This window comes from Myotis lucifugus, unplaced genomic scaffold (assembly GCF_000147115.1).
Source record: "Myotis lucifugus unplaced genomic scaffold, Myoluc2.0 scaffold_290, whole genome shotgun sequence".
Lineage (NCBI taxonomy): Eukaryota > Metazoa > Chordata > Mammalia > Chiroptera > Vespertilionidae > Myotis > Myotis lucifugus.
The window spans coordinates 545,621-559,370 of NW_005871338.1; the positions used below are offsets into that span (position 1 = coordinate 545,621).

Genomic DNA, 13,750 nt, shown 5'->3' on the forward strand with positions numbered 1-13,750 from the left:
CCCCCCAGGAAGGGGGGGGGACAAATTTTAAAAATTCCCCCTAAAAATCCCTGGACCACCCAAAAGAACCCGGGGGTTTAATTTTTCTCCGGCCCCCCCTCCCCGGAGGGCGGGGGCCGCCTTCCCTTTCCGGGGGGGGGCCCTGAGCACTCAGCTATAGACAAACCTGACCTCGGCACCCCCTGCCCCCCGCCCCCCCTGCTGTCCAGGGCAGCACATCGCAGAAAGTCCTCTTTCCGCTGCTGCTGTGAGAGAAGGAATTCCCTCAGGACCTCCTGTGTTATGAAGTAAACCGGGGTTTAGGAATCCAGATTGAGGCTAACATAGCTGTGTCCCATCAGATTTGGAGAGACCTTACCCTCTCCTGTAACGTCAGGGTTTGAATGAGGACCTGGGATCCATTACAGCACTTCCTTGTGCTGGTCAAGGCCACAGGCCACACATGGAAGCTTCATTTCCTATTTCTCCCCTCCCCTTAATGGCTATGTGAGCACTGGGCTTGCCCCTGCAGAGCCCTTATCACAAGTTCTCTTCCTCCCCTTCTCTCATTGCCTCTCTTTTCTCTATTTACTGTCTTTGTCCCCAGCTAGATTGTAAGCTATTGAGGCCTGGGGACTCCAATCCTCCCCACTCAGTCCCCAGGCCGCTGCCCTCTCTCACTCCCCTGCACTGTTTGCCATTGATTCCCAAATAATGTGTGTTGAATGAGTGAACAATGTTGAAAACTTCCATTCTTGGAGTGATTCTGAGGAAATGGAGCACTTGGGCTCAATAAATATCCTTTAAAAAACAAGAACACGGAAGTTCATTCTTATCACATCACTTAATCTAAGTCTGCCCTTACATCTAAGCAGAAAGTGATGTTTCTACCCCCTGGACTGATTTACTGGCTTCAGATCACTAGTGTGTGTGGACAGTCCCTGATGGCACCACTACATGAAATTTTTGTGGCAGCTCACCACCAGGGGCCACAACGAGGCCTGAGAATCAGCCATGTCCCAAAGCAGAGCCCATCCCACTTAACACCAGAACCCTGTCTGCAAACAGGGAATTTTCCTCAGTGAACAGCTTGCTCCCCCTGTGCGAGTGTATCGTTCAAGAAGCAGAGCAATCAGTTTGACTAACTTGAATGTGGACCTGACAGGTGTCTTCGGCGTGATGCCGATGGGGCGCGCATAGGGGGCCAGATATAACCTGGCAGTTGGGGACTAGCAGGAGAAAAGGAGCGTGAAAAGCAAACCTCTTCCAGTAAGACAGGCAAACCGAGCCGGATGGAATTTTCGAGCGTGCGTAAGAAATTACTATCCGTGAGTTTAATGACCTTTAAGCCACTTTTCATTTCCTTGTTCCTTATCCAGCGGTTGGGCCTGGGCGAGAAAGCACAGAGCAGGACATTTGCTGTAGAGCTTTATGAATGGCTAGGAGGCGAAAGCTCTTAAAAGTCAAGTTAAGAAAATTTGTTCAATCAAGAACAGGTTTGAAAGATAAAAATGATACATAAAAAAATACCACCACCACTCCCTCACAAATAAAAACACATTGTGCTGTTCCAACCCATCTCTCTGCCTTCACAACGGCTCCTTTTCCAAACCCCGTGGAGTACAATCTGAGCCAGGGGGTTAGGAGTCAGGTAGCGGGATTCTGTAAATTCTAGGCAGGCTGGCCCTAAAACTCATCCGACCCCTTCCTTCGCTTTGACTCCTCAGACTTTTTAGGCACAAGGACTATACCAGAATGAGTTTCTGCCCCCACCGAAAACAGAAGAGTCACGGTCAATCCCCTAAACAAATCCCATAACAATCAACACGAAGTTATGCAGTGCCCGCGGTCGCCTCGCTTTTCTACATCCACTGAATGAGGGACTTGGGCTAAAAGACTCTAAACTCCCTCTAGGTCTCCATCCCAGGATCTCAGAAGTCGGTTCAAGTCCACTTTAGCACCGGTCATGGGCGGCACAATGTTAAGCTGAGTCAACAGGCCGCTCCTTACCGGAAGAAGCACTTGTTACACACCTGATCTTGGGGGTCAATCATCAAAGGCCATCGTCTCCCTTGAGTCACCAGAATGCCATTCTCCGTGGATATCAAGTCCCGGGGCAGCCCATCCGCGTTCCACTGCCGGATTTCGTAGGGATCCCCAAGAATGCTGATGAGACTGAAGGAAGAATCGATGGGGATCTCCAGAGACTGACAGTCCTGGGTCCAACACTCTATCAGCTGCAGGGGCAGGAGAGCTTACTTGTAGAGCACAGGGACCCTCAATGAGTGAGGACACACACACACAACGTCGGGTTAGGGGGAAGTCCCGCCAGGCTCGGCAGGCTTCCTGGCAAGGAGCATGGGACACAGGAAGTGGACTAAAAATCAGGAGGTCGGGGTCCTTTGGACATGTCACCCCCCGGCTGGACCTCATGTGTAAATGACAGAGTCACAGTAGTCTTCATCAGGGGTGTATTGCCCCTCTTGGGAGAGTCTGGAAGCACGCGGAGAAGTTGGGGTTAACTCAATGGCCCTGGGAGCTACTAGCAGTTAGTGGGTCGGGGGAGAGGGATGTTGGCATGTCACCTCCTTCAGTGAGGGGCACAGACATGCACAACAGAGGACACTCTGTCCCCAGGGGCACCAATGGGCTCCTGCGGAGTCTATATCAGTCCTGTGCTAACTAGGTTTTGCAACTCAAAGACAAGGGTGAAATGTTTTAGGGAGGCGTTTCATAAAAATGGCTTGAAAATCACTCCTGATCATTTAGATTCCTGCTCCTTGCTTTGCCTAGTCCTTTGAAGCCGCCTCACCAGTTCAGGCTGACGTTAGATGCCGCTTCTGATCATAATAGTAGGGGACTCCCTGTCCCTTTTTTCTTCCCCCAAGTTCTTGTGATGTGAATGTAAGTGATGAATAACTTTCTAAGGCAGGAAAAGAAAGGGAGGGGAAGGGAGAGGAGGGGAGGGATGTGTTAAGGAAAGGGTAGGGGGTAGACCATCACTGGCTGACGGGAGAGGGGAAGGGCTGTGGAGGTGGAAATAAATTTCTGGGTGGAGAACCTCCAGAGTGGACAGCCTCCATCTAAACTCAGGAAAAGGACCCCTTCCGCCTGCGCCCTTCCTCCCTCTGCCAGTCCAGTTTCAGCTGCTTCTCCTCACTCCTTAGAGAAGGCACGTGTACTCACCAGTTGCCGGTACTGGGCTGTGAAGGCCCCGTAGTAGGCCACGCAAGCTGCTGCTATGAACACGTTCCCGATGATATTCGATAGCTCCTCGTCGAATTTATTGATGGTTTCTTCCCATCGAACTTTCTCATCTCCTAAGGCAGCCGTCAGCTTTCCAGCACGTATCAGGCGTGCTTTTGTCAGGGCCATAGTCCTTGCTGGAACATTTTAAGAAAATCAGATTATGCTACTTAATCTTTTCCTAAAATAGAAGTTTATTCACCTGCTTCTGTTTATAGTAGGAATGAGCACTATTTAAGCACTCTCTCTGTGCTATCTACTTATTTTCTGAATCAAATGCATGTGTTGCTTTATGTTACAATGTAACATGCCCCCAACAAGCCATATTCACATATAGGAGTTGAATCTATACAATATTCCAGTTCTTCTAATTTTATGTTAGGAGGCATTTAATGCACTAGTCTAATGGAACTACGTCCTGCATGTTGAATGAAAGCTGAGATATGACTGACTGCCTTAAAACTCCTTCTATTTTTGCCCTGGCCTGTTTGACTGAGTGGTCAGAGTGTTGGCCCAAGGACCGAAGGGTTGTGGTTGGATTCCCAGTCGAGGGCATGTACCTCAGTTGCAGGTTCGCCAGGCCAGTGGGGGTGCCTGCGGGAGGAACCAATCCATGTGTCTCTCTCATGTCCATGTTTCTCTCTCTGTCTCTCTCTTCCCCTCTTACCTGCCTTCTCTTTCTAGAAATCAATGGAAAAGGCAAGCAAGCAAACAAACAAAAGTCTACTTTTGGAAATCAGGCATTTCCTGACCAAAATACATTTTACGAGTTACTTACTCAGGCTTTCTTTCTCACTCACGCCCTTGTCATATTCATCCTGTAAGGCCTGTATTTGATCTTCCACTTTTTTAAGCAATGCTCGCTTTTCTTTCAGGGTAGCCATCGTAATGTCAAGTTCAGCCTAGTAAAAAAAAGTAACTATGCATGAATAGGCCCCAAAAGAAGGTGAAATCTGCCCATTGATAATTCATTTTTTAAAAAGTAGGGTTTATGTTCCCTTTGTCATGTCCTCAAACATTTTTGAGATGATATGCAAAGTTGAAACAAATATAAAATCCCACAAGAGAAGAGCAGAAGCCAACAGCTGGAAACAGAACAGAAACAAAGCCCAACGCAATGAATCCTAGAAGGAAAAGAGAAACAGATTTACCAAGCGTTTGGGGCGAATCAGTGACTACACTGCATTACCAACTTTAAACGATGAAACACATGCAATATCCCTGCAATGGTGAAACCTGATCTTTCCTGACTGGTTCTCAAGGAGCAGGGCCCACACACCACGGCCTGTGAGCCAGTGCCCGCCTGCTGCCTGCTTTTGTATGGTTTGTGAGTGAGTGGTTGGGGAGAAAAATCAAAAGAACAATATTTCATAACACATGGTGATTGTATGAAATTCAAATCCCAGTGCCCACAAATGAAGTTATGTTGGAGCACAGCCATGCTCATCATGTGTGCAGTGCTGATGGCTGTTGGTATGCTGCAAGGGCAGAGCCAAGTAACTGCAACAGAGACCCCAGAGCCTGCAAAGCTGGAAGCACTTACTATGTGAATCTTCTTTTAAAAAATATATTTTTATTGATTTCAGAGAGGAAGGGAGAGGGAGAGAGAGATAGAGAAACATCAATGATGAGCATCATTGATTGGCTGCCTCCTGCATGCCCCACACTGGGGATGGAGCCCACAGCCCGGGCATGTGCCCTGACCTGGAATCGAACCGTGGCCTCCCGGTTCATTGGTAGACACTCAACCGCTTAGCCACGCCGGCTGGGCTATCTGAATCTTTATAGAAAAAGTGTGCCAACCCCTGCTCTACAGCCCCAGTTGCTGCAGGAACCACCAGATGACCACTCCGTCCTGCTTGGGACCTCACTTCTGATTGCGGATTAAGCTAGATTTCAGAGCCTCAGAGGGCATGGTCAAGGGTGGGAGTAATTAGAAAAGGGAAACATAGAACATCTGATCCTAGAGCTCAAAGGGACCGCAAAAATACCAGAGGCAATGTGAATATACTAAGAATTCATTTTCCTTTTTGCTGGAAGAGGATTGATTTTAGAAGTCATTTCTGGAAAAAAAAATTGCTACAAGGTGGCTCAGAGCCCCAGTTATGGGGCCAGAAAGATTCTTCCCCAGCCCAGTTCTACCAATGTCAACACCTGTGAACTGAGTGTGTTGGTGGTTTTGTTAGGCCTCAGTTTCCTAACCTATAAAATGGGGATAATAGCAGGTGAGAATGAAATGAGATGGTACATGTGAAACTCACCCACAGCCCCGCACATCATAAACAACTCATGAGGACACTCCTGATGTCAAGTTCTCAGGGGTCGACTCAGGAGCAAAAGTGAAACACCTGGGGATGCCCTGCTCTAATTCCAGGAACCCTACCGAGTGTCCTGACTGGAAACGTGCCCCTGGTCCTCAGCCTCCCACCCAGCCCTAAAAAATGTCCAACAGGTGCTGGGCTCGGCCTGGAGCTCTGACAGCCGCCTCTGCCCAGGCTCCCCTGCTTGTGCTCTGCCTCTCCAACCCTCTACCAGGCCAGACTTCCCAAAACACAAAGGCTGCAGGTCTCTGATCACAACCCTGTTCCTTATCGCCTTGGCCTGGTATTAAGGGGCTTCCATCGCATGGCTCCCCCTGGTGGACCAACCTTATATCTTCCCCTACTTCACATCCTCAATCTCTCTGGTCTTACTCCCTGATGTGAACGCACCATGCTCACTCCTGCCTCCAGCATGGCCCCTACTGAAAAAGTCTTTCCCAGTCCTCTGCTTGAACCTATGGGTGGGACGTTTGGAAATGGTAAGTTCTAGAAATCATTGGAAAGAACGTAATTTAATCTAGAGCCCTCTGCTTTCCTTTAATTCATGTGGAGAATATTAAGCTGGATACCCAACACATTCATCATAACAAAATAAATTGACTAAGAGGTCAAGATGTAAAAATTTAAAAATTGTTGAAGAAAACATGGACAAATTCCCTATGTTCTCAAAGTAAGGAAGGCCTTTTTATGTATGTCACAAAATTCAAAAGCTATAAATAAAAGCTATAAAAAAGGTTTTTTATATGTGGAAACAAATAATCTATGCTAGTTATTTTTTTTTAAGACAGAAACTAGAGCACTGTTACTATCTACATTGCTTAGGGTCCCGGGGGCATGAGAAAGGGAGCTTGAATGACGGGTGATCATGGCCTTTGATTCTATAAAAACATCACAATACAGATAACGTACCTGCGCGGCTCGGAGCTTCTGCCTCTTTGGTTCAACTTCTTTGACCACCCGAGAGTACAGGTCCATGGCTCTCACCCACATGCACATGGATTTACATGCTTTGGATACTTTCTCTACTTTCTCAGGCACAAAATCAGGATTGTTAATATACTTTTGAAGCTTTGCCAATATCTGAGGCTTTATGTTTTCCTTATCATATTCTAAAAGTCTTCTGAGAAAGTTAGAGTCACCGAGAAGTTGCTTTGCTGTTGGCCAATCAGGCCTGAAAGACGGGAAGTGGTAAGTTAGTAGCACTGTAATAAAATAGCATGGGAACCCAAAAAATGCATTCCTTGGAGAACATTAAGATATTATCCCAATAAGTGGGTAGTTTTCATCTCAATACTATAATCCCAGTAAATGGTGGTTATGTACACCCTAATTTATGGGCAGACAGGTAATTGGATGGCTGATGTTTCGTACTATCCAGTTTTAGCAGGGAACGAATCATAAAATCATAGAGTTTTAGAAATGTAAAGCAACATAGAAAAACAAGTTTTATCATTAAAATGCCCCAGGCACTCACCTTTTAACCTTCTGCCAGGACACTACGAATCACCTTCTAACTGATTTTATGTCTCTCAGTCAACCTTACCTCCTGTGAACTTTGGCCAAATTGGTCTTTCTCACATGAAAATCAGATTTTGTTGAAAATGTTCAATGGTTCTCAGTGCCCTGTGGCCAGGGCTCTCCATCTGTGCTTTGCAGGGCTGCCAGGCCCCACTGAGGTGCTGGCCAGAGGGTCTGGTGGAAAGCCTGGCATGGGAGTGCTCTAGTCCTCTTCCCTTGCTTTGATTGGTTTTACAAAGAAAGGTTTCTTATAATTTTTATTGAAAAATAAAAAGATTATATCACTAAAGAAAGCTTGAAAACTACATGTCTACAAACAGTATGTGAGACCTTTCATGATGTAATCCCTGCCTTCCTGCCTAGCCCAACCCATCCCATGAGCATCGAAGGTCGCTGGGCTCTCTCTACACTCCCGTTCTTCACCTGAGCATCATCTCTCAAAAACCCCACTCACCTCTCCCCAGGGCACTCTGATCTCAGCCCTCCTAATACTATGCAACTTTCTCATGTCTTGAAATTACTATTTTTCATGTCTGTCTTTGTAGCAGACGGTATGTGCCTTGTTAAAAAAAAATGCTTGTTGAATCAATTTGCTGAATGACTGCCCAAATCAATGAGCGGGTAGAGAAGAGAATGAACACTGAAAAAAAAAACTGCAAAGAGATTCCACCAGGTGTTTCGGCAATACATGATTCTGGGTTACTCACTTGGCATTCAAGAGAATGGAAATTGCTTCCATAACAGTCATGACCAAGTCTGGGGGCTTCGTAAAAACTCTGATTTCAGATATATCGGCTTTATCTAAGGAGTCCAGTGCTTTATTGGCGGCATCGAGTGCAGGCAGAGCTTCTTCAAGGTCTCTCTGAGCATCATCAGCTATTGCTTGGGTTTCTTCGGCTTTGACTTTGGCCACTGCTTCATCTTCTCGCACAACGCTGCGGACCTAACCATTGAAATATGACTGCTTACGTGGTCTCAATATTTGAATTTCAATACTTAAAAACAAAGCCAATAATAATGTCATATTTGCCCCTTTGGATTAGACCGGTGAGGAAAGAGGATTAGCTACACTGAATTTTACCCTCTCCTTACTGCATCTCATGCTATGTTGATAGAATAATGGAGAAAAAGTTAGAGTAGACAGTTCCTTCTAGGAGAAGAATAGGTGCTTTAGGTTTATAGGCGGCACTTTTCTTACAACTCTCTCTTTGGGTTCCACTCTTTTTTTTTTTTTTTTTAATATGAAACGCTTCACGAATTTGCATGTCATCCTTGCGCAGGGGCCATGCGAATCTTCTCTGTATCGTTCCAATTTTAGTATATGTGCTGCCGAAGCGAGCACTGGGTTCCACTCTTTAGGTGCCACTCTTTAGGTTCACTTTTCTTCAGGGAGAGAATCAGACTGTTTTATTGAAGGGAGATTGTTTACAACTTAAAATCAATGCTAATTATTTTAACGACATGGAAGATAAAAAATCCAATCATTTGTCATTGTACATACGTGATCCGTTGGTGATTAAAGCTTTCTCACCCACAAGTCAGGTTATTCAGCATACCTGATCAGCATTTTCTTGATCCACTGCCAATTTGTCCATCAGTGCTTCGACATTTTGTGATTTTGTTAAAAGGACAGGTTCTAAAGCAGAAAGATCTAATTTCATCGCATCTACTAGTATGTTGGTTTCTAATAGCTTGGTAAGACCATTTGTCACCCGTTCACGTGCCTAAATGACAATGAAAATATTTATTATAATGAGTATTAGAAACTATACATTTACTGAAATCTCTTACTCATGTAATAGAATTTTACATCTGCAGAATTGGTAAATCAGTTTGTAATATTTAAAATTGTGACTGTATGCCCGACCAGCATGGCTCAGTGGTTGAGTGTCGACCTATGAACCAGGAGGTCAAGGTTCAATTCCCGGTCAGGGCACATGCCCGGGTTTCGAGCTCGATCCCCAGTGGGGGCCATGCAGGAGGCAGCTGATCAATGATCTCTCTCATCATTGATGTTTCTCTCTCTCTCCCTCTCTCTTTCTCCATGAAATCAATAAAAACATATTAAAAATAAATAAGTAAGTAAGTAAATAAGTAAATAAATAAATAAATTTTTGACTGTAAAGAAATCTTCAGGGAACAGAACCCTAGGAAATGGCCTTGACATTCACCATAGTAGGTCTGAATCCATGCCCCCTGACCACTGGAGTGGGGCATTACTGGACTGTGGGCTCACCAAGGGCCCACCATGTATTATTTTTATTTTCTGTGGTTGGTTGGTAGCATGTTGAATGAATGAGGGACAAGTTCAGGTAGAAAATCCTGGAGGCCGCAGCTCTGAGATCTGGGACAAGAGAAAAATTCTGAGATGTCCTAAATTAAATTACAGCAGACTGGAGGGTGGGAGGAAGAGACAAGGAAAGTTAATCAGTTAGTAGCTACGGGTCTACACTAATAACAGACTGCTCATATTCCTGACAGTATGTTGAAACTTTTAATCGACTTCTGTGTGCCTATTTCAGCGACTATTTAGGCAGCTCCCAGGCACCAGCATATCTTGCTTATGCTTGAACATTCTGGACTATTGCCCAAAATAGTCCCAAAGCATTAAATACTTCTTTTTGATGTACAAGTCACCCGTTCCAGAACTTTCCCAACTTCATCTTCCCACAACCCCCTTATCTGTAGCCAATGTAAATTCTTTCAAAATAACCTACGTCTTTCCCCCCAAACTCATTGTATACTAGTAAAAGAGTCCTGTGAGCCCCCGGACAGTGGATGTATATTCTTTTCTCCACCCAGCTGGTGGTGGTGTAGAATGCAGCTTCCGGGACCTGGTCCTTTTTCTGGCTAGGATGTGGCTCAATAAACCCTTTCTCTCAAGACAATGTTCAGCTTCAAAGCCTTGAAGGTGTTTTTTTTTTTTTTTTAAAACACCTGTTTCCTCAGGATGGTCAGCAGGGCTGAGAACCCCTAGGGAGACAGTGTCCTAGGTACTTCACTTAGGTTGGTGGATCTAAACCCTACTTCTCAGTGGTTGAAAACTTTTAACTAGGGTGGAAGGGGTGGCATCTGGTACAGAAGACACCTAGGAATAACATTTTTGGAGGTGAGTCAGAAAGCTTGGTTGAGATTGACAGGTTTCAAAAATCTCTGCCAAGTTCTTTTACATTTACCAGGTAAAAATCCACTGAAAAACATTAAAAATATATAAATGGTGAATGCTTCCATTTTTATTGTGTTGAAAATTTTAGGTCATGTGAATAGCCTGATGATGATGAAAATGATGATGATGGCGGCCACTATTTTCTGAGTACCTCATATGCACCAGGTCATATACCAAGTACTGCACAGTCTTATTTAAATTCCACAACAATACAAGAGGTCGGTAGAGATATGTTTAACCTATTTTCTACTAAGACTTGGAGAATTTGTAAAACATGCTTAAGGTTGTGTAGGAAGAAAGAGGCAGAGCATGGGTTGTACACAGTCTGCCTGACAATGAAGTCTCTACTCTCCATAAGAACTATTGGCACATTAGATGACAAAATCCCCATCTCCGTTGCCTAATGAAAGTTTTCTGGTGACTAGCTCTCTGCTTAACTTTGATGCTGTTACAATGTCCATATCATTCTACTGAGTCCATGACACTCATGTAAATGATAGAAGACAAAGCATAAATATTAAGGAAGGGGAAGACTCGTGGACCGACAACATGAAACAATTTTTTTTCGTAAGTGTCAAGGGCACTTGTCAGGATGGAGAGGGCTCCAGCAGGTAAGATGGCACATAGACCTCCCACTCATTCTGGCAAAAGTTTTGAGTTCAAGCAATACATTTTTTAAAAAAGGTATTTTTATTGATTTCATAGAGGAAGGAAGAGGGAGAGAGAGAAACATCAATGATGAGAGAGAATCATTGATTGGCTTGCCTCCTATATGTCCCACACTGGGGACTGAGCTCACAACCTGGGCATGTGCCCTGACCGGGAATTGAACTATGACCTCCTGGTTCATGGGTGACGCTCAACCCCTGACCCATACCAGCCGGGCTAAGCAATAGAAATTTTTTTAAATGATTACATATATATTTATATTTGGTTAATTCTCACCCGAGGATATTTTTTCCCATTGATTTTTTTAGAGAGAATGGAAGGGAGGAAGCATGAGGGAGAGAGACAGAGAGAGAGAGAATCATTGATGAGAGAAACACATCCATTGTTTGCCTTCTGCACGCACCTTGACCGGGGCTGGAGATGGACCCAGCAACCCAGGTACATGCCCTTAACTGGGTCTCAAACCAGAGATCCTTCAGTGTGAGGGCTGGTGCTCAAACCATTTAGCAACACTAGCCAGGGTGTTCAACTTACTGAAATCAACTGCTTCTTTTTATCACTGAGCATAGTCAGGTAGAGATTGATGAGTTCCAGGTAGGAGGTGGGCGTGGTATAGTACCGTCTCCGTAGCTCTGTGTAATAGCGTTCTGCCATATTGGAGACACTTAAGTGAACATTCACACACATGAGGGAAAGCTTTTCTTTTAGTTCATCATTTCCGGTGTCAATATGTGAGAAAAATGTCTTTGATACAGAAAGAAGTGCTTCTCTGGGCCACTGTAAATAAAGACACAGTTTGGAAAATCTGTTGCTCATTTCCATAGTATGTGACTTAACAAATAAGAAAAATGTATATTTCACCTGGTTTACTCCTACTCATGTCTATGATCTATATATAAAACCCTAATATGCAAATAGACGAACGGCAGAACAAGCAAACAACCAAACAACTGGTCGCTATGATGTGTGCTGACCACCAGGGGTGCACGCGGAACATGGTGGGCATCGGCAGCAGGCGGCAGAGCGTGAAACATGGCAGGCATTGGCTGCAGCGGGATGGTGGAGCAGGTGAGTGGGGGCGCCAGACCAAGGCAGGGCACCGGTCACTGTCAACAGGGTGAGCCTTTAGTGGTTACTGAACATTCTTTGCTCCTGCATGCTGAGGTCCTGCCTGGTATTCACACCCTATTGCTTGGCACAGTCAGCGGGTGCAAGCGGCAACTGCCAGCCCCGACCGCCCCTCAGAGCTTCTCCACCTCCCCCTGTTCCTGAGGGGCAATCAGGGCTGGCAGCCGCCGCTCGCACCCGCTGATTGCGCTGGCCCCACTCCCCAATCGCTCCGTGTCATCAGTAAGTATGAGCGGGGCCTGCGCCATCATTGTGTGGGAGTAGCGGCAGGAGCAGGGCTGCCAGCAGACAGGGTACGGGGGCGGGGGGGGGGTGGAGAGACACGATGGGAGGGGCCAGGTGGGGCTGCGGAGGATGGGCCAAGACCTGTGCCCACTGTAGCCTCGTGGCCCATAGTTCCTTTCAAGGTGCACGAATTCATACATTGGGCCCCTAGTGTTTAATAAACTGAACAATTGTGTTCATTTGAGGGAGATCTGAGTCTGCATTTGCTCTCCTCAGCACAATGTCTGGCAGATAGCAATTATTCGATAAGTTTTTGTTGATTAATGAATAAATAATTAGGTGTCTCTGGGATAATTCCATGAATAAAATTTCATATATTATGTGCTCACTCGATTTATTATGCCATTGGACTTCAGGTTCATTATTATAATCGCTGTCCTGCTCACCCCAACTCCTTTGCTCCTCTCTTGTTTCTTTGAGCTTACCTGAACCTTAGTCAAATGCAGCTTTCTGGTACCCCATGCCAGTGACGGTGCAGCTGAGCATGGTGGAGAAACACACAGCCATGCTGACTGGTCTCATTTTAAATTCATGCAACCAGTTCCAGCAGGTTCATAGTGCAGCCCAGAAAATCTACATTTTCTAATTCACCCCTAATGTACTCTCCTAAGTGAGCATTTTACAGCCTACACTACTTTCTCAGACTGTTAATACTTCCTCTTTTCATTTTCAGCTGATGACCTTGCTTCCCACATCACTAAAAAATAAAAATAAAAAACCAGAAGCAATGAAAATAGAACTTCAATGAGTTCTCATGCATCTGCATCTGTGCTCATACATTCTACCTTCCTTCCTGGTACTCTGGGGTAAGTTCATGCTCCCTGTCCAAATCAGCCCCTTCATTGATGACTTGATTCTATTCTTCTTGTCTACTCAAAGACATTGGTCTAACAACCCTTAAGTCTGTCTGCTGTACCGTCAATATATTTCTTTTTTCTGGATCATTTCCGTCAGCACACATATGTGCTGTTTGTATTTCTCACTTAAAAATACTCTTCCTTTCACTACACATACTACTCTAGCTATTACTCATCTCCTGGTGCTCCTTTGGGGAAAAACGTCTTAAAAGAGTTGGCAGTCGTTCCCCCTTATCCATGGGGGATACCTCCCAAGACCCCCATGGATGCCTAAAACTGTGAATAGTACTGGACCCCACACATACTATGTTTTTTCTTCTTCTTATATATAAATACCTTTTCATTTAATCCTACCAGACCTGAGGCCCTGAACCTAACTGTCTCCTATACCTGGGCTCCTGAGCATTAAAGAGAAAAAACCAACATGATATAGAAAAATGTTAGTTACATGCAAACAAATGGTTAGAATAAGATGGAACTTGGAGACATTGTAGAAAATAGGTCTACCTTTCATCTAGCGCCAATATTCCACCTTTGTGTGGAAATTACCGAAAAATCGGTACAGCGGTCTGGTGGGGTTA

At 45.1% G+C, this 13,750-nt stretch overlaps 1 protein-coding gene and 1 non-coding gene across 2 annotated transcripts in view; both read right to left on the minus strand.

The window, feature by feature from the left end:
* The window catches only part of DNAH6 (dynein axonemal heavy chain 6), a 225,389-nt gene that overhangs the window by 62,040 nt on the left and 149,599 nt on the right, over positions 1-13,750 (minus strand). The window contains 8 exon segments of the mRNA XM_023763522.1: positions 1,241-1,367; positions 2,011-2,216; positions 3,166-3,358; positions 4,000-4,127; positions 6,456-6,717; positions 7,772-8,007; positions 8,621-8,788; positions 11,434-11,676. Coding sequence (XP_023619290.1) covers positions 1,241-1,367; positions 2,011-2,216; positions 3,166-3,358; positions 4,000-4,127; positions 6,456-6,717; positions 7,772-8,007; positions 8,621-8,788; positions 11,434-11,676 — 1,563 coding nt within the window.
* On the minus strand, positions 8,300-8,406 carry LOC111828154. Its single transcript, XR_002831944.1, has one exon. It is a non-coding gene; the product is annotated as a U6 spliceosomal RNA (small nuclear RNA).